Source organism: Morus notabilis, unplaced genomic scaffold (assembly GCF_000414095.1).
Source record: "Morus notabilis unplaced genomic scaffold, ASM41409v2 Scaffold689, whole genome shotgun sequence".
NCBI lineage: Eukaryota > Viridiplantae > Streptophyta > Magnoliopsida > Rosales > Moraceae > Morus > Morus notabilis.
The window spans coordinates 372230-392878 of NW_010358342.1; the positions used below are offsets into that span (position 1 = coordinate 372230).

The 20649-nt window shown below is 38.1% G+C and overlaps 2 protein-coding genes across 2 annotated transcripts; both read right to left on the reverse strand.

The window, feature by feature from the left end:
• Window positions 1–10: 10 nt before the first annotated feature.
• Window positions 11–7446, reverse strand: LOC21400472. Its single transcript, XM_010092369.2, has 12 exons — window positions 7053–7446; window positions 6363–6425; window positions 6187–6260; window positions 4927–5772; window positions 4727–4820; window positions 4519–4647; window positions 4255–4418; window positions 3577–4081; window positions 1359–3416; window positions 1141–1210; window positions 807–952; window positions 11–670 (listed from the first exon to the last, which is right to left on the reverse strand). The coding sequence occupies exons 1-12, from the start codon at window positions 7126–7128 to the stop codon at window positions 324–326; spliced, it is 4572 nt and encodes a 1523-aa protein (XP_010090671.1). The 5' UTR covers window positions 7129–7446; the 3' UTR covers window positions 11–323.
• A 477-nt stretch (window positions 7447–7923) lies between these two features.
• Window positions 7924–16178, reverse strand: LOC21400473. The gene is made up of 11 exons (XM_024161845.1): window positions 15816–16178; window positions 14097–14165; window positions 13899–13972; window positions 12502–13347; window positions 12307–12400; window positions 12076–12216; window positions 11780–11946; window positions 11167–11671; window positions 8997–11025; window positions 8663–8808; window positions 7924–8492 (listed from the first exon to the last, which is right to left on the reverse strand). Exons 1-11 carry the CDS (start codon window positions 15889–15891, stop codon window positions 8158–8160), a joined length of 4482 nt encoding a protein of 1493 aa, XP_024017613.1. The 5' UTR covers window positions 15892–16178; the 3' UTR covers window positions 7924–8157.
• Between the last annotated feature and the right edge of the window lie 4471 nt (window positions 16179–20649).

Here is a 20649-nt window from a genome sequence, read left to right on the forward strand (position 1 = left end):
GAGACGGGCACTAATAAGAAACACTTAAGCTGCAACTTTCTTTTTCTTATGTACAATACTATCTAACAATTATTATTTTCATTATATAACTTTTCTAGTCTATACATAACTATATCCCGTCACTGCACACTCTTGATCTGTATTGTATACTAAAGGCAATTTTGCCACTCCCCTTAGTCACCATATACCATTGAGATGTACAAGGGGAAAAGAATCAAAGAATTTTCATAGGGATAATTTACACCCAGAAACCTCTAACAAGGACCTATCAAGAGACGAGGACTATACAACAAAGAAAAAAGGAAGGGCTAGACTAAACGGCACTAGTCATCTATGCGTAGTATTTCACCCATCATAATGCGAGTAGAGTTGGAAACTTTGAAACCGAGAAGAGCAGGATTGATTTTTTGCGACCCTTTCTTGCCCTTCTTTTTGCCACTTCGGCCTTGCGCTCCTTCTGTAGATTTCGGAACACCAGCAGTTGAATTGGAATCCGTTGGAGCAGTCTTCTTGCCATTGCTCTTCAGCATGTCACTGAAGGATGCCTCTGAGACATCAGCGTCAATGCTCGACGAAGTACGGAGAAAGCGCACATCTCTCTTGGAAGAAGACGCCGTAATGTCTGAACCTGGGTTCGTTGGATTACCCTCCACTGTATCTTCACGAACCCCTGAAAATTCCATAGTTCGCATTAATCACTACATTTAATTGAGTTCATCTTTGTCCCCCATTCAAACCCTATCCCTTCATCCCAGTCAACCCAGCAATATATAGAAACATAAAAGAGTTTATTATTGAAGCAATACCATCAGGCACACCACTCGAAGAATTTTGTCCACCCGATGCCGGATCAGATACTAGTTCAGACAACGCATCCTGGGATGATAGTGGTCGTGGCACAGGAGGGCGTCTCAGCAGAATATTTTCTTGCCCTTTAAACGAGGCTGACATCCTGTAAAGAAAATTGATCTCAGTACTGGCGGGATTTAATAAAAGTAATGGAAAGGAAAAAAAAAAAAAAAAAAGCTAAGCCATTCCCACGTGAATTGCTTGTGCACCTCTAGAAACAATAAAGATGCAGAATGCAAGGACAGTTTGAATTACTTGGGGCTCTGTAAAATGAACAGAAACGAAACTCACCTATCTGTTGCAACACCGTCCAGAAATGAATTACATGGTCCAAATTTATCTTTCATGCCTACAATCCCACCTGTAAGAAATTAAAATCATCATGATATCCGGGTTTAATATAAAAGGGATTTCAAAGATGCCAAAAAAGAAATAAAGAAAGAAATATACCCATCACAGTGACTAAGAATAATAATAAATTAAATATAAAAAAAAGTGAGTCAAGATACCTGTGACTCCGAGGGAGGAATGCCTGCTTAGATTATTCATTGATCTCTTGCCGTCATCAAGAGCTGCGAGGCCACCCCGCTTAACCATGCTTTGTTCCGTCTCAAAATCCTGACCTTTCATCATACCCTCACTTTCCAAACCATGCACCTCCAGGCGCTCTTTGTTCACTGAGGATGCTCTGGAATTAGACATAACGAGCAGCTTTTCATCGCTGGCCACCTCTTCTTGTGGTGGTTTACATGGATTCGAATTAAATGTTCTCTCACCACCAAATAAATTATTTAAAAAAGCTTCTCGGTCAGGATGAAGACTCAAAGGGATATCTGATGAGCTTGATCCAGGGAACTGCCCACTCAACACCATTCTTTCAGAGTGTGCAGCATTGTTCACATCAAATGAATTAGAAAGCTGATTACCTGACTTGCGATTGAGCAACTCCATCAGTAACTGCTTTGATTTCTCATCATTAAGTTGATCCGACATCCGTAAAGATGAATCCTCAGAAGTCACCTTCACTTCAGGATTCCTTTCCTGCTGAGAAGTGATATGAAACTGTTGAAACCGGGAATCAAGCAAGTTATCTTCTAACTGCCCATTCTTCTCAGGCCAACGGCCTTCAATTGCATCCACACGTGAAACATGAAATTGATTAGGAGTAAAAGGGTGATGCGGACCATGGGCAGGGACGCTGGAAAGAAATGGTTTACTTGACTCCTGCATATCCAAACTGTGAGCACGACGAGCCATAGCATTCACAACATCCAGGTTCATCCCTGAAGCACCAGGAGGCAAAGCCATTGACCGCTCAAATGACAGTGAACCAGGTTCATAAAGCCCTTGTTGAAGTCGCTCCTGTAGTGGAAGGTTCCTCTCAAGGTGATTCAACTGCTCTAGATGCGATGGCCTCTGTTGCCGCCGATAAATATCTAATGGATTAAATCCAGAAGGCTCAGCTCGGTGACCACCAGACCTGAACAACTGGTTGGATTCATCAGTTGGCCAGAAAGAATTGATATGCCTCTCTTCTTCCAAACCAGAACGCTGCCTCAGTCCCATTGACAACTGTCTGGCTTGCAGCAGCTCATGCTGACGTATCTGATGTTCCAAAGATTGAAATTGTCCGAGCTGTGCATGAGATAGTACATCTGATAAATCTCCTGGATGATCCTGTTGCGAAGTCTGACCAAATCTTGCTTGCATGAGCTGCTCCAAAGATGGATCCACGTGCCTAGGAGCATGGTGAGACTGTTGTTGCAGTTGATGTAAAAGCTGCTGCTCTACAAAAACCTGATCTAGAACATTATTAGCTCTTAAATGATCAACATGTGGCTGTCCAAGACCAGGATCATGCATTTGAGCACGCAAAAATTGTTCAAGCAGCACCTTCTGTGCATGAGATTGCTGTTGTTCCTGCAAAAGCTTTTGCTTTTGTTGATAGTGCTGTTGTTGCAATTTAAGTTGTTCCTGGAATCGAAGCTGTTGATGTTGTTGCAGCTGAAGTGTCATAAGATGATCTAGATCTGGTGCAGAAAGGTTCGCCAACTGCTGCTGATGGTGAATAAGATTTTGACTAGACAAATGCTCTAAGACCGAATCATTGACTGGTCCAAAAGTAGACAACATATTCCGTTCTTGGAGCTTCTGCTGCTGCAATTGATGCGACATCAACTGATCTGCTGCTAAATTAAGATGGCTGGGTTCGCATTCCATGTGTGAGAAATTGCGAGCAGTCAACGCATCCTGATACAGGTTTGCATCTGAAGGCTTATTTTTCCTGTAAACATCAGACCATGCTTCAGCAGCAATGGCTGGATCAACCATGTGACCAGAAGAAGTCTTGCCCAAGCTAGAAGATGTACTTTTTGGATTTCTCGTTTGAGCACCTTCTAGCTCAGACCAAAACAAACCGAAGGGATGCAACTCAGTTTCAGTCTGATTTCGCAAACCAGGTTCAGTAAATTCCGGCTGCAGAGTCAGGTGACTGCTAGAACTTGCGACAGAATCATGGGTGTACCCTGAAGATTTAGCAGTAGGATAGCCAGTGTTCAGAGGGTTTCCTGGCAATGAATTTTCAGGAAAAACAAAGAATTGTTAGGATGGGATCGTCAGAAAGCCCATAAGTAAATGACAAAGGTCAAAACCATCATCTTGTACAACAAAATCCTTGAAATGTTAAGATATAAAAATAAATTCATAAAAGCACCAATGACATAATACCTTCATCTTGTGCGATAAGATCATGAAAGCTTTGACCCTTGAAAAGTGGCACTTGCTGTGGATTGTCAGGTTTAGATACTCTCCACTGATCAAACTCAGATGGGAGGCCATTGAACTCATATAATGATGGGATTGCCTCATTTCCAACAGATGAATCAGTAATCCTGGAAACAGGAGCAGATGAAGGTAAAGTAGACCCCATATTTACTTCAACAGCTCTGAATTCTTCTAACTCTGAGTTTTGATGAAAGTTATCAACTTGCGCATCCAAAGCTTTCAGATGTGGCATCATCTCACCCAAATCCCGAAAAGGTGTTCCTTCAGGAGCATCTACAAGGCGGACAGGCAAGTCTGTTCCGAAAAAACCTTGTGCGAACCATGAGATGATATCAACCCCAAGAAATGGTCCCTGGATCACCCCTTGAGGATCAAGGTAACACAAGCATAAATCCTCAGGTGGGATATCCTTTTCAAACTCCTTTGCCTCCCAGGTGGTGTTGCCATTCTGATAGTGTTCCATAAAAAAAAAAAATTATATAGTAAGAAAATATTATATAGTGAGAAACTTATAACTTGAAGTATCAGGTAGCTTGAAACTGACGTTAAAAATTAAAAAAAAGGAGAGTGGCAGAATCAATGTCATGAAAGATGTGGATGATTGCTAAAACAAGATTCTACCTTTGAACTTGTGTCAATATCGGGCTGAACAACATTATGATATGGAGTATCACTATCTACATCACTGCATATACAATTACTTTCAGAAACTGCTGAGATCGAGCCATCAGTAGCATTGGCTGATGTGAATTTATCTTCCTTTTCCCTATGATTAACATCTTTTCCTGAATAAAACATAATTTGTTTATCAATTCATGTAGGATACTGATAGATTACCAAAATATTTTAAGGAAATATTCAATAATAAATTGAGCTGCAACCCACCATCTACCATTTTCCTTTGTGCATCATAATCCCCATCCCCCAAAGTACCATCCAACAAGGTGTCGTTGGTCTCCTCCATGAGGGTTGATGGAAGAACATCCAAAACTTCATCAACAGATTCACCAATACCTAGAAAGCGAAATAAGTTTAAGAGTAAGAACGGCATTTGTTCTGGACAGAAGTCAGAGGCGACTGAGCTGGAAAATACCTGCTACATTTTCAGCTGATCTCCCCTTTTGATATAAATTATAAACCACACCGTTACTTGTAATTTTTCCTTTCCATATGCTGTCAAGGATGGCCTATATGATCCAGATACAAGACAGGAAACAAATTTAAGTTAAAATGACAACTATATGGTAAAAAGTATGTAGAAATTATAGGTCATTGAAAAATCATATTTGTCACCTCCTCTGAAGCATCAGGGGCAACAAAAGCCAACGGTTCAGCCAAGTCTACTTGAGTTACAGGTGGTAAATTCCCCATCTCATTTGACATTGTAGCAAAAGATGGATCAAGCTTCTTCAGACGGTAAAGGTCAAGAAGCTTACCCCTTGGATAGGAAAAATTATCAGATGAGTACCTTGGCTTTCCAGGAACACTCTCATTTTTGTCAGGAAAAATAGCATTAGTTGGGCCCAAAGAAGATGATCTCCCAATAACATTTCCCCTTCCCCGTCCAAGGGTAAATCCTGAATATGAACACTCTGTCCTTCCTCTTTCAACTCCAAATCCAGGGGCAGCACGATATGTGGCTGACCCACTAGGGTGAACCTCCATTCTATGGCGTGGTCTCCACTTATCTCTTGAGTCTGAGTCACGTTCAGAAACAGACCGATTGCTACCTACAAAAGTCTGGTTTTCGTTGTGAGCATCTTCTTTCTCCACATCTGTCCTCTTCTCAATTCGTGATTCCGTATCTTTGTCTTCAGGACCCCACCTTGATGACCATTTGCTATCACGTCTTGCTTCATGAACAGAGTTACGACCATCATGCCGTCGGTCAGTAGCAGGCAGTGCTCGATTCTCAGTTGTTTCCCTCATCGAAACATTGTCTCGGCGCTCTGCTTTCCTACAATCCCTTCTGCCACCAAGTAAGTTAGTTTCTCTTTCCTCTTCTCGCCAGCGGCGGCTACTTTCACCATCAGTGTTGAGCCGCCTCCAATCCGTTTTGTCCTCAGACCCTTCAAAACGCCAACCATCCTTTTGGTTATTTTCTGTTGGGTGCCCAAGCGAACTCGAAGGACGTATATCCTGCCATTAAAAGAAAACAAAAAATACAGATATAGTTATGAAATGCCAATGACGCCAGCTTACATGAAATAGAAGGGGGACTTAAGGGGGAAGAGAAAAAACACGTACACATACTTTTTCAATTTGATCCATGAAAGAATCAGACTTCTCAAAAAAAGTTTCATATGCTTGAAAAAGGTTGGGAAAACAAGGAAAAAGGAACTAAGAATTTTAGCGTAGGATAAATGGCCTTTGGCTCAGCGACATCAGGTTGATTAAGAGTTAAAGGCTTTAAAATTATCAAGCACTGTCAAAAACTTTGCTGTTAAAGAGAGGAGGGAAAAAAAACAAAAAACAAAACAAAAAGAAAACAGTTTCTTTCAATTTTCTAATCCTATAAAAGCGAAATCTGCAGATGGCTCAAAAAGCACCTACCATCTTAGACTCAGTTGGTTTGGCATAAAGCCACTGGGGAGACAACGGTATGCTGCTTTCTGAGGCCAGCAAATCTGCAGTAATTGGTAAATCCACAACAAAAATCACATAAGAAGGAAAAGAGGGAGAAATGAGAGAGAGAGAGAGAGAAACAAAATCCAAGGAAATATAAATACCTTTTGACTCATCAAGACTCGCAGAAAGCATCTTTTCTCCAGCATTTCCTCCAGAGCTTTCAACTAATAAAGAACGAACAAACAACAAAACACATTACAAACAAATAATTACAACAGTTTGGCTCCGAAGACCAAGCTAATATGAATAATAAAAATGAGTGCAAGAATCTCCAAATGAGGGGAGTACTACTTTCACACTAATAGAAGAGGCATATTTCATGCCATTACCACGCATGCTAAAATATCTTCACAAATTAGAGAGTCGATGAAAGAAATCTCTAACCAAACAGTACATAGTTTACATATTTCCAAAATTCATCCACTGAAAAAATTGAAAATTCCTTGTACCTCTAATCTGGTTGCCAAGAAAACTTACAAGAAAAATGTGGAATTTGTAAATTTGTTACCAACCATTGACCACACTCAAGAAAAAATGTGATTTGAAGCGTAAAAAACCGATGAATGAAATAAAAAGGACGAAAATCCGAATGTCTCAAACGATGTTCAAACTGCTAATTAACGAACTTGAATTTTGTTCAAAAAGGCAAAATTAAGCTCAGATCAAGAAAACTCAATCCTTCATTACCGGCAAATCCATCAAATACACAGAAGACGCATTCAAACACACTAATTCACCAAAATCAACAACAAACCAAATTAAGAAGAAGACGAAGAAGAAGCAAGAAATACCTTTGGCGGTCCAAGAATGATCGGGGTGTTTAGAGGAGAGGATATCGTCAGGTAGATCGAACTTGCCGTCAGCCATGGGAAGAAGGTCGAGAAAGGAAGAAGTTGAAAGAGTGAAGAGATCAAGAAAAGGAAGAAGAAGAAGAATAAGACAGTGGATTGTAGCTCAGCGAAGCCAATGGACCAAAAACAGAGCTAGAGGTTCAAAGAATCTAGGGTTTTCAAACGGCAATTATCAGAGCAACACTTGCAGAGACGAGACTCACAGAGAGAGAGAGAGAGAGAGAGAGAGAGAGAGAGAGAGAGAGAGAGGGGAAGCGTTTGGGACTTTTGGATGGTGGTCTGGTCAGACCGGCCAAATCACAAGTATGGGAAATTTTAAGGAATAACGCCTAGGAGCTTCAAAATCGGAAGATTATTATATGCCTCTTTTCATAACCCTTATAAACTATATTTAGGGACCAAAAAAACTTATATATATGTGTGTGTGTATATATATATATACACAAATACTCTTCAGAAGTGGATAGAGTAAATGAGATAAATATCCAAAATTTGAATTAAAAGAAATATGCACTTTTTCATAAATTGTTTGCAAATAATGAATTTCAATATTTACCTGAATATTTCTTTTTTCCTGCTATCTTTACGATAACTTACATTTAAGATAAATAAGAGAAAAATCCATCAAGTTAATGACATTTATATTTCTGTTTTCCTGCGACCTTTACGATAACTTACATTTTTACTTCTAAACACTGCTACCGTAACGAGGTTTTCTTAATAAGAGTGAAAAATGCTGAAAAAGAAAATGGCTAAAAACAGGCAAAAGTACAAACGACGAGTTTAATTAAAATTATATTTTTCTTTTTGTCTAAGCAATTATTTTCATTATGAACCTTGTTAGTCTATACAAAACTATATCCAGTAGCTGCACATTCAGATTTGTAAACCAGGCATTTTGCCATACCCCTTTGTCTAAAATTTACCACATTTGTCACTAAAAGGGGAAAAAATTATAAACACAAAAATTCATCGACGGGTACTTTACACTCTGAACCTATTGAACTATCAGGAAAGGAACGATAAAGAAAATGTTAAAATTGCACTATTCTTCTATTCTTTGAATTTCACCCATCATAATTCTATTGCTGGTAACTTTGAAGCCAAGCAGAGCAGGGTCGATTTGCCGCCCTTTCTTTCCCTTCTTTTTGCCACTTCGGCCTTGCATTCCATCAGATGAATCTGGAATTCCGGCCGTCGAATGGGTATCTGTTGGAGCAGTCTTCTTTGCATTACTCTTCAACATGTCAATGAAGGATGCCTCTGTGACATCAGCCTCGCTGCCGGATGAAGTACGGCGGAAGCGCATATCCCTCTTGGAAGATGCTGTAACATCCGGACCTTGGTTTATTAGATTACCCGCAGTATCATGACGAACCCCTGAAATTTAACAGCTATAATTAATCACTTTTTGTTATAATTTATCTCAGCCCTGCATCCCAACCCAGAAAGGAAATACAGAAAAATAAAGTAAAAAACAAGAACAGAACCCTGCATGTGGAATGGAAAATAATCGACTATTCAGGCAACAGTTTCAAGCAATAACATACCATCAGGAACACCACTCAGAGAATTCATCCCCCTTGAAACTGGATCAGATGCTAGTTCAGACAATCCATCCTGGGATGATGGCGTCCGTGACACAGATGGGCGTCTAAGCAGAATATTTTCTTGCCCTTTGAATGAGACTGACACTCTGCCAGAATAAGGGACAAAAAATCATTATAAAAAAAAACTAAGTCATTCACTGGTGTACTGCTTCAGTATCTTCTCAAAACAGTAAAGATGAACCCGCCCTGACAGCTAGTCTGGTCCCTGTGGACTCTTATCAATTGGAATTATTTCTGGTTTTCCTTCAATGCAATATATACAAGTGGAACTTACCGATCTACCAAGCCTGCTTGCTCAACCATGCTTTGTTGGATCTCGAAATCCCGACCTTTAAGCATAGCCTCACTTTTCAACCCATGCACCTCCGGCCGCTCTTTGTTCACGGAGGGCCCCCTAGAATCAGATTTCAAGGGCAGTTTATCACTGCTCGTGTGCTCTTCTTGTGGTGGTTCACTTGGAATTGAACTATATGCTCTCACTCCATATGGATTATTTAAATTAGCTTGACTGAAAGGGATATCAGATAAGCTTGACCCAGACCCAGAGTACCGGCCAAATAACATCCTTCCCTCAGACAAAGGCTCATTGCTCACATCCAACGGATCAGTAAGTTGATTGCCTGATTTTGGATTGAGCAACTCCATCAACAATCGCTTTGACTTCTCATCATTAAGTCCATCTGACATCCATAATGTTGCATCCTCAGAAGTCACGTTTACTTCGGATTCCCTTCTCTGTTGCTCGGCAGGGATATGCAATTGAGACCGAGAATCAATAAAGTTATTTTCAAGTAGCTCATTCTTCTCAGACCAACGGCCCTCAAGTCCAACCATATGTGAAGCCTGAAACTGATTAGAAATTAAAGGGTGATGAGGACCGTGAGAGTGAGTGCCAGAGAGAAATGGTCCCACTTGACCAGCAGATTTCATACGTGCACTTGACTCCTGCATGTCTAATCCGTGAGCACGAGCCATAGCATTTACAGCATCCAGGTTCATTCCTGCAGCCCCAGGAGGCAAAGACATTGACCGCTCAAATGGCAGTGCAGGCTCATAAAGTCCAAGCTGAAGTCGATCCTGTAGTGAAAGATTCCGCTCAAGATGACCCAACTGCTCATCATGAAACGGCCTCTGTTGCCGCTGATAAACATCCAATGGACCAAAGCCAGATGAGAGAGCTCTGTTACTACCAACGTGGGCCCTGAAGAACTGATTGGATTCATCCTGAGGCCAGACAGGGTTGATATGCCTCTCTTCTTCCATACTGGCCCGCTGCCTCATTCCCATTGACAACTGCCTTGCTTGCAGCAGCTCATGCTGAAGCATCTGATGTTCCAAAGACTGTTGGCCAGGCTGTGCTCTAGATAGTAACTCCAATAAATCTCTTTGATGTTCCTGTTGTGGTGTCTGACCAAATTTTGCTTGCATGAACTGCTCCAGAGATGGATCCACATGCCTAGGAGGGTGGTGAGACTGTTGTTGTAGTTGATGTAAAAGGTGTTGCTCCAAAAATATCTGATCTAGAACATTATTAGCTCTTATAGGATCAACATGAGGTTGTCCTAGTCCAGGATCCTGCATTTGACCATGCAATAACTGTTCTAGCAACACCTGCCGTGCATGAGATTGCTGTTGTTCCTGCAACAGCTTTTGCTTTTGATGAAATTGCTGTTGCTGCAATTGCTGATGTTGCTGGAGCTGAAGCTGTCGATGCTGCTGCAGCTGAAGCGTCATAAGATGATCTAGATCTGGTGGAGAAAGGCTCGCCAATTGTTGGTGGTGAATAAGATTTTCACTTGGCAGATGCTCTAAGACTGATTCATTCAATTGAGCAAAACTAGACAACATATTCCGTTGTTGGAGCTGCTGTTGCTGCAATTGTTGCGACACAAACTGATCTGCTAAATCAAGATGGCTAGGTTCATGTTCAATTCGTGATAAATTGCGCACATTCATCACATCTTGATATAAGTTGGGATCCGGAAGTGTATTTTTTCCATAGACATCAGACCATGTGTCAGCAACAGCAGCTGGATCAGTCATGCCACCAAAAGAAGCAGTCCGGCCTAGGCTAGAAGATGTACTAGATGACTTTGCATGCTTTATTTGAGAACTTTCCAGCTCAGACCACAGCAAGCCAAAAGGATGCAATTTAGTTTCTGTCTGATTTCGCAAACCAGGTTCTGCAAATTCAGGCAGCGGAAGAAGGTGGCCACCAGAACTTGCTAAAGGATCACGAGCATTTGCAGAAGATTTTGCCGCAGGATAGCCAGGGTTCCCAGGTCTTCCGGGAAATACAATTTCTAGAAAAACAGAGAACTGTTATTATAGGTTCTGAAAGAAGATAATAATACTAATAGTAGTAGTAGTAGTAGTAGTAGTAGTAGTAGTAGTAACGAAATAATAGTAATGTCATAAAAAGAATAATGACACAAGTTAAAAACCTTCATCCTGCGCAACAAAATCATGAAAGTTCTGACCCTTGAAATGTGGCAATTGCTGTGGATCTTCAGGTTCAGATATTCTTAACTGAACAAGCTTAGCTGGGAGGTCAATGAACTCAGGTAGTAATGACCTGGGCTCATTTCCAACAGATGAATCGCTAACTCCAGAAACAAGAGCAGATGAAGGGGAATTTGACCCAACATTAACTCCAAAGCCTCCGGCTTCTTCCATCTCCAAACTTTGATCAATATTATTGACTTGCCCATCCAAAGCTTTCAGATGTGGCATGATCTCACCCAAATCTCGGAAAGGTGTTCCTTCAGGAGCATCTGCCAGGCGGACAGGCAAGTCTCTGCCGAAAAAACCTTGCTCAAACCATGAGATAATATCAACCCCCAAATATGGTCCCTGGATCACCCCTTGAGGATCAAGGTAATACAAGCATAAATCCTCGGGTGGGACATTCTTTTCCAACTCTCTATCCTCACCGCTGGTGTTGCCATTCTGATTATAATCCATATGAGACAAAATATAGTGAAAAGTTGAATTATCAAGAAACTTGGCAGAACAAGTGTCATCAAAGCATGGATAACACGTAAAAGAAGAAGCTACCTTTTGCCTATTTGTGTCAACATTGGGCTGAAAGACACTGTGGTATGTGCCACCAATCTCTATCTCATTACAAATACCATTACTTTCTGAACTTATTGAGTTCGATCCACCAGGACCCTTTGCTGAGGTAGCCTTTTCTTCCTTTTCTTTATGCTTAACATCCTTTTCTGAAGGAAAAAAAAAAAAATATATATATATATATATATATATATTATTCACACATAATTAATTTGGATGTGAGAACAGGACCCTCTAAGCAAGTCAATACTCAAAAAGTAAAACAAACTGCAACCCACCATCAACAATTTTCCTTTGTGAATCATAGTTCCACAAAGTACTATCATCATTTGCTACGAGTGTGGCATCATCAGTCTCCTCAATAAGGGTTGACGGAAGAATATCCACAACTCCATCTATTGATTCAACTTCTCCAACATCTGAAAAGACAACACCTTTAAGAGTAAGAATTACTTTTGTTCTGGACAGATGTCAGAGGCCAGAGGCCACCACTAAGCTGAAAAAGGTACCTCTTATATTGTCAGTTGACACCCCCTTTTTGTAAGAATTATAAGCTACACCACTACTCGTAATCTTTCCCTTCCATATGCTGTGAAGGATGGCCTATTACAAACCAGATACAAACAAAAAATAAATTTCAATTAAAAAAAAATACAGAATGCAGGGGAAGAGAAAAAAGTTCATTGAACAAATCTTTTTGCTACCTCCTCTGCATCATCAGGGGCAACAAAAGCCAACGGTTCAGCCAAGTCTACTTGAGTTACAGGCGGTAGTTCCTCCATCCCATTTGGCATTGTAGCAAAAGATGGATCAAGCTTCTTCAGACGGTAAAGGTCAAGAAGCTTCCCCCTTGGATAGCAAAAATGATCAGACGAGTACCTTGGCTTTCCAGGAACACTCTCAATTTTTTCAGGAACAGCAGCGTTAGTTAGGCCCAAGGAAGATGATCTCCCAATAACATTTCCCCTTCCCCGTCCAAGGGTAAATCCTGAATTTGAACCCTCTGTCTTTCCTCTTTCAAGTCCAAATCCCGGGGCAGCACGATATGTCGCTGACCCACTGGGGTGAACCTCCATTCTATGGCGTGGCCTCCACTTATCTCTCGAGTCTGAGTCACGTTCAGAAGCAGACCGATTGCTACCTACAGAAGTCTGGTTTTCATTATGAGCATCTTCCTTCTCCACATCTGTTCTCTTCTCATTTCGTGACTCCTTATCTTTGTCTTCAGGACCCCACCTCGATGACCATTTGCTATCACGTCTTGCTTCATGGACAGAGTTACGACCATCATGCCATCGGTCGGAAGCGGGTAATGCTCGATTTTCAGTTGTTTCCCTCATTGAAACATTTTCTCGGCGCTCTACTTTCCTGCGATCCCTTCTACCACCAAGTAAGCTAGTTTCTCTTTCCTCTTCACGCCAGCGGCGGCTACTTTCACCATCAGTGTTAAGCCGCCTCCGATCCTTCTTGTCCTCAGAACCTTCCAAACGCCAGCCATCCTTTTGGTTGTTTTCTGTGGGGTGTGCAAGTGAACTTGAAGGACGCAATTCCTGCCATATAATAATATATATATATATATATATATATATTTATATCAAAAACAGGAATCTAAGGTGAAAGGCTAAATGACGGCAGCACATGTTCGATAAATCAGTACAATGACAGATGGAATAAAGAGGCTTCTTCTGTTCGTACCATGAAATAATTAAGAATTACAAATATTCAATTGGTAGATGTAATATTCAGAATTCATTCCCTAAAAATTTTATATGTTGAAAGAGTTGAGAAAAAGGTAAAGTGAAACCAAAGCTGCAGCTTAGAAAGAGATATGGTACACTGGCCTCTGCCTCGGTGATATAAGGGCCTAAGATCTGAAGCCTTTATATCACCTCAGCTACTAAAATGTTGGGTGAGAACCAAGCCAGAGTACTACAGTTTCCCTCGCTTGAACGATTATGCAATATGCATCATATCATCATATTCTTTTTTTTTTTTTAAACAAGCATCAAATCATCATCTGTATTATATTTTTTTCCTCTCTTTTTTTTTATCAGAAATAAAAACGAAGCAACCATGATTGAAGGCAACCCAAAGCACCTACCATCTTAGATTCAGTTGGTTTGGCATAAAGCCACTGGGGAGACAAAGGTATGCTGCTTTCTGAGACCGGTAGATCTGCAGTAATTCGGTAAATCGACAACATAAATCACATTAAAAGAAATAAATTAATGAAAAGCTCTATTCCCACCAAAAGAGGGAGGTAAAAAATTTTCCAAAAGGATCAAGCAAATATAGATACCTCTCGACTCATCAAGTGACCCAGAAAGCACCTTTTCCCCACCATTTCCTCCAGAAGTTTCACTTTCAACTAATAAAAGTATGCAAACAAATCAGAAAATAATATAAACAAACATATACAACAGTTTCCTTCTTAAACCAGGATGACATAAAGATGATTAAAAAAAGAGAGCATAAAATAAGTGAGGAAAAAAATTAGAAAATAACCAACAAAGATTCCAAATCTTTGATGTAGCCAATCAATTTTAAGACTTTCTTGTTAAGTAATTAATTAAAACCCCGTTACGAGTTAAACGAATTTGGAAATGTTGTGAAAACGGAACATAATGTTGTGATTTTGATACCATCTGATGGAAAATCCATCATAATGGCTACGACTGTCAGAGTGACTGTTCAGGATAGTTATCAGAGTACTAGTTTTAGATTTCCTAAAACTTTAATAGAGTAAAGTGTGACAACATTCATTCTTGATAATGACTCTGATCACAGTAACAGCCTAATTGATGAATTAAATATCTATTGTGATGTGGACAAGACAATTCAATTTTCACATGCAGCTACACGCATTAAACTACTTGTCGATATACAGAATCACATCAACAAAAGAGGCATATGTGAAGAAAAAGGTAACACATGCCACATCCACACACACTAAAGTATTTCCATACATGCCGCATCCAAACATACTAAAACATTTGCATACACCAGCAAATGGATATCCAATACTAACAAGTCTATTAAGAATTTGGCGCCTCAGCAACTCTTTGAAATAAATAAACACCTGACATACCACATCAATCATAAACTGAAAGAGCATAATTCTTTCAAACTAGAGAGAGAGAGAGAGAGAACAGAAAGGAAAAAAGTTTGAACTAATGCAAACCCCTTCCTAGCAGTACAAAAGCAAACAATATTAGAAAATCCTGCAAAGCCGATCAACTAAAATAGAGTTTCTTTAAATTAAGGAGCTGAAATGAGCACTTATTAATAGCTAAAAGCCTCAAACATAACACTCAGTCTACAAGATGCAATCGCCATCATCATAGGGAAGAAAATCCCGCTAACTAGATAGATCTCAATCACGGAACATTATTTTCAGTACTTCCACACCCCAAGGCCTGTCTATTAATTAAGTGGACTAAATAAAAATTAGTGATTTGGGGGCAAGAAAAAAAAATCGGCTATGCGAGGTAAATAATCTAAATAGTTGTCGAATGAGATGAATCAATGCAGAAACGCAAATTCTTGGTCTTATTTACTTCTCTAGAAAACTCGACAACAAAAATAACAACAAACTCCTTGCCTAAAGAAATACTTCAATTACGGATTTACAAACGATTTGTAGTACTGAACCAATTCTTTGAGTGAATTTCTTCGAAAATAAAGAAACCATAAACCAGTAGGTATCACCAGAAAAATTGACCAGACGAATAAAAAAAACCAAAAAAGATGAGAGATTTAAAAAATTGAGAGAGAGAGAGAGAGATCGTGATCTGAAGCACAAACAATAAACGGAATTAAAATGTGAGAAATGCGAATGTCTGACGATGCTCAAAATACTAATTACCGAATTCAATTTTCGATAACGGAGAAATGAACCAAGTCCAATCAATTAAAGCTTAACTTCGCATTAGCCCGGAATCGAACGAATCCCGAGGAAAAATCAAGCGAAACCACTAATTTACCAAAAGCACAGACGAATCAAATAAAGCAGAAATACCTTTGACGGTCCAAGGCTGATCGGAGTGTTTGGAGGAGATGATATCGTCAGGCAGATCGAACTTGCCGTCGGCCATGGGAGGACGGTCGAGAAACGGAGATGGAAGGCGAGAGATTGACGAGATCGAAACGAAGAAGAAGAAGAAGAAGAAGACACTGGATTGGAGCTCCGCCGATACAACAAAGCCAATGGACTGAGCGAGCGAGAGAAGAACAGAAACGGAAATGGAGTTTCAGAGAATCTAGGGTTTCAAACAAGCAGGTTTTTGTACAAAACACTTGCAGAGCAATAGAGAGAGAGAGAGAGAGGAGAGAAGAAGAAAGGGTGAGTTTGAGGGAGGGTTTGGGTGGTGGTCAGAACAACCAAATCAACTGATCAAGTTATTCAGGTTTGTTTTATTTTTTATTTGATTTATTTATTTTTGTAGGACTCACTCTTCTCTTATCTAGTCTCTGCCATACCTGATAAAAATGAAGGAAAACAAAATACGTTTGACATTATTCATGGCTTGTTATTGATCGGGATTACGTCAGTTGGGCCAGGCCCATTTAACTAAGGCTTCACGGATAACCTTCCGCACTGACCCAAAATGGCCCATACAAACTCACCCATCAACTCCAAGTCCGTTCGGGTGGTTTTTCTTTCCTTTTCTTTTCGTAAGAGAATTAATAATTTAAATTATTACAAAGATATTGGAAACGACGTACTTTTAAATCTTTTTGTAAGTAATAGCACGTTTACTTTCTATCAAAAAAAAAAAAAATATATATATATATATATGTTTACTTAGGAAAGAGATAGAGAAAGAGAAAAAATATGAGCTTTTATGATCGTAGATTGATTGTACTAGTCACTAAATTTTATCTATAAGCTTCTCGTAGGTTTAGTTTAAAGTAAGGGTGCCACCATCCAAAAACGGTTGTCAAATCAAATCTAGAATAGGGATAAAGTGGTTGTCGTTAGTCGTGAATGCATTTTTAGACAGTTAATTTTTGTCTTGCCCTATTCTGTGAAGATTTTCATCCGGGAGAGAAATTGAGGGCCCGTTTAGTTCGCTGATTCGAGTTTTTAATTCGAGTTAAGAAGTAATTTTATGTGAGAGTTTTTTACTGTAGTAAAAAAATTAGATGTGATTGTTTGTGAGAGCTTTTTACTGTAGCAAAACTCGAATTCTAAACTCGAATCAGCGAAATGAATGGGGCCTGAGTTTTTTTACAGTGCACACGTTGTCCCTTGTTATTATTATTCAAGTGTGTTTACCACTCATTCTTTTCTATCGTTTATTTCTTTAGTGTTGAGGGGCCTCACTCTCATGTTTTTATGTTTGAACATGTGAATTTTTTTTTTCCGTTTGTAATAACGATACTTCTTATCCCAATTAGTTTGGATTATTCTTTGGTCTATTTAGTGTTTGACTGTCTTTTTCATCTGTAAGATGTGTTTCTTTGTATTATGTATCCTTCATGATATAGATTTCTCAATATTGATTGATCGGATTATCCATTGTTTATAGAGGATATGTTTAAGAGATGTATGTGCTTGATTTTTAGTGTGCTTGATTTTTAGTGTACTTTTTTGAGTGATTTTTACTTGTGGAGTCTTGTACATATTTTATCTTGATCTTCATTCTAATTTACTGATAAAATTGGTTATTAGTCAATGTCATATGTCTTATAGCAAGAACAATGTGTTTAAATTAGTGTGTGATTATCTTTCCATTTTTTGAAATATATTATCCAAAATTTCAAAAAAAAAAAAAAAAAGTTTACTTAAAGATATCAGTAAATATGATTTTTGAAATTTATATATCTATGTTATTTCAAGTTTTGCCCTTCTTTTTTCAATCCTCTCTTCTCTCTAGATTTCTTTTTTTCTCTAATATTCTCCAAAAGTTTCTACCATTACTTGTAGCAATCTAGCAATATAATAGATCCGAATTTAAGGTTACCAATTTTTCCTCAAATTCCTATCATTAATTTCTTTATCTCTAAACTAGATTATTTCCCGTGCCGTTAGTTTCCAGCCAAACTAAAAAATGTAGATTATGCATTTTTATAAGAGACTTGATACGGATGAAAATATCTATATCCATGGAAATATCAATACTGAAGTTTTATGAAAATGTTGATGTCAATAAAAATTAACATAAAATACGAAAATTCACATTAAAATAAACATGGAATGTGGAGTAACAAATGACATAACATTTTCATTATTAAGAAGTACACTAAAAACTATAAAGTTCTTAATATTTCTCAAAATTTTAAGAATATTTCCACGAAATTTACATAAAATTTCCATGATATTTAATCATTAAACAACTACACTTTTTTATGAAAATATCGATATTTATATTATGCAGTAAAGATATTATACTTCCATTTCCACGTTAGTACTTCCAAAATACAGATTTTTATCGGTTGAAATGTCAGTTTTTCAATTCTTGGGTACAATTCAGACTCCAACTAGTGGTATCCTTACAATTCTAAGTGTCACTGTTATTAATCATGTCCAGTTGGAAACAGAACATGCTACTACTAAGGAAAAAACACTTGTTTTTTGTAAGAATTGTAAAATTTTAGATCTATAATATCCAAATATCTTAGAACATCATGATTCTCACAGAATAATAATTATAAGTGTACCTTGACGCATTATTTTGATTTGAAAAGATCACTTGTGCAGGGAATTTGAAGGAGAAGTAGAATCTAAGGGCTTGTTCTTTTGAAGTTTAACTTATAATTCTTTAGTTGAATCTGAGTTATAACTTGAGTTGAACTTGTAACTTGAGTTTGTGTTTGGTTGTGTATATTTGAGTTATGGTTTGAGATAAGAATCTTTTTGAATGTGTGTTTAAGTGAGTCAAAACTTGAATTTGTATTTAGATGGTATTTTAATAAAAACTCAATGCTGATGAAAAATTTTAATAGGGTATATGGGTGAGTTTTATTTGTCTTTTCGTTGTCAACGCATAGAAAAAAAAATCATCTCAATCAGAATTAAAACGAAAAAGTTATAGCATTTTTAAGAATAGAAAAAATATTATTCATTAATTTGAGTTCAAGTTTTCGAACTCGAGTTGAAGGAGAAACTTGAACTCGAGTTTTAGTCCTAAACTCGAATTTAAACTCGAGTTTAAATTTAAAAGAACATAAACTGTAATAAAGTTGTAACTCGAGTTGCATTTTTTTGAGTTTTTCACTCAAAAGAACAAGCCCTAAGTTTCTCTCTCTAGACCCTCTTTAATCTTTAACATATTTTTTGATGGAGAGAAGATATACAATTATAAGGTGGAGAGAAGACTAGACTCGTATTTTATAGACCATGAATTAGTGTCTTCCATCAAAACACACATCCCTTCATGAAATGTAGACACATCTCTTGATAAGAGTTGTAACCCCTCATAGCCAATAGGATTTTAATATTAAGATAATTATTAAACCATTAAATAAATAATATTAATGGGCTTCCAAGTAATTCTTACATTCTCCCACTTGGCCTATATAATATTCCTGACATGGTTTAATAGTATAGCAATAATGTGCATAAGTATATTATACTAAAACTTTCCTTTAATTGACTACCACATAATATCATAATTAAACAGAAAATATAATGTGAGCCATGGCGGTTGTGCATCACTAAATTAACGCACTCCCTTCCATGTGCTACAACATTAGACCTCTATTTAAAATGATTCATACTTAAGAGATGTAATAGTGTCCATTTTAATGTCTTCGTTAAGACAATCATGTCAAACATTTATCTATAACAATCATGTATACAACATTGAAAACAAGATATACTGGGAACAAAAGTGAGCTCATAGGCCGTGTTTGAAATTGATCTCATTTTTATTTTCCCGTTTTTTGAGAAAGAAAAAATGAAAACGTTTTCAAAACGGCGTTTGGCGCAATAAAGACAAAAAACGGAAATGAAAATGATTTTTTAGTTTAGTGTAAAATGAGAGAGAAATGAAAAACGATTTTTAGTCGTTTTTCATTTTTTATTTTCGTTTTCTCCTCTCTCGAGCAGAGAGAGAGAGACATTAATGGGTTTTTTTTATATAGAAAATAATTTCTTGATAAAACTACCAAACACATTTTCAAAAATGATTTCTAACTGAGATTGAAAACGTTTTCATTTTCATACAAAAAATAAAATCATTTTAGAACGAGTTCCAAACACGCCCTTAGTGTCATATTATTAAACAAAAACAAACATAATACAATAACATTAATGACATCCAATAACACCCATTCTTTCAACATGTTCATTAAATGTTTTGGGCGATAATCCTTTTGTTAAAGGATCTGCAATCATAAGATTTGTGCTAATTTGTTCAACTGACACTCTACGTTCTCAAACTTGTTGCTTGACGACTAAATACTTAATATCCATATGTTTCGCACCATTTGAATACTTGTCATTTTTGGCAAAGAAGATTGTTGCGGCATTATCACAGTAACTTTTCAGCTGCCTGGCTATATTGTCAACAACCCTAAGTCTTGAAATAAAATTGCGCAGCCATAAACCATGACTTGTGGCCTCAAAGCACGCCACGAACTCGGCCTCCATGGTATATGCAACAATGACGGACTGCTTCGCACTCTTCCATGAGATTGCTCCTTCAGCCAAGAGGAACATATAACCAAATGTAGATTTTCTACTCTCAACACATCCAGCAAAGTCTGAATTTAAGTAACCGACCACTTCTAGATGATCACACCTTCTATAAGTAAGCATATGGTCTTTAGTTCCTCGCAAGTACCTGAGAACTTTCTTTGCGCTTTCCAATGATCTATTTGTGGGTTACTTTGATACCTGCCTAACA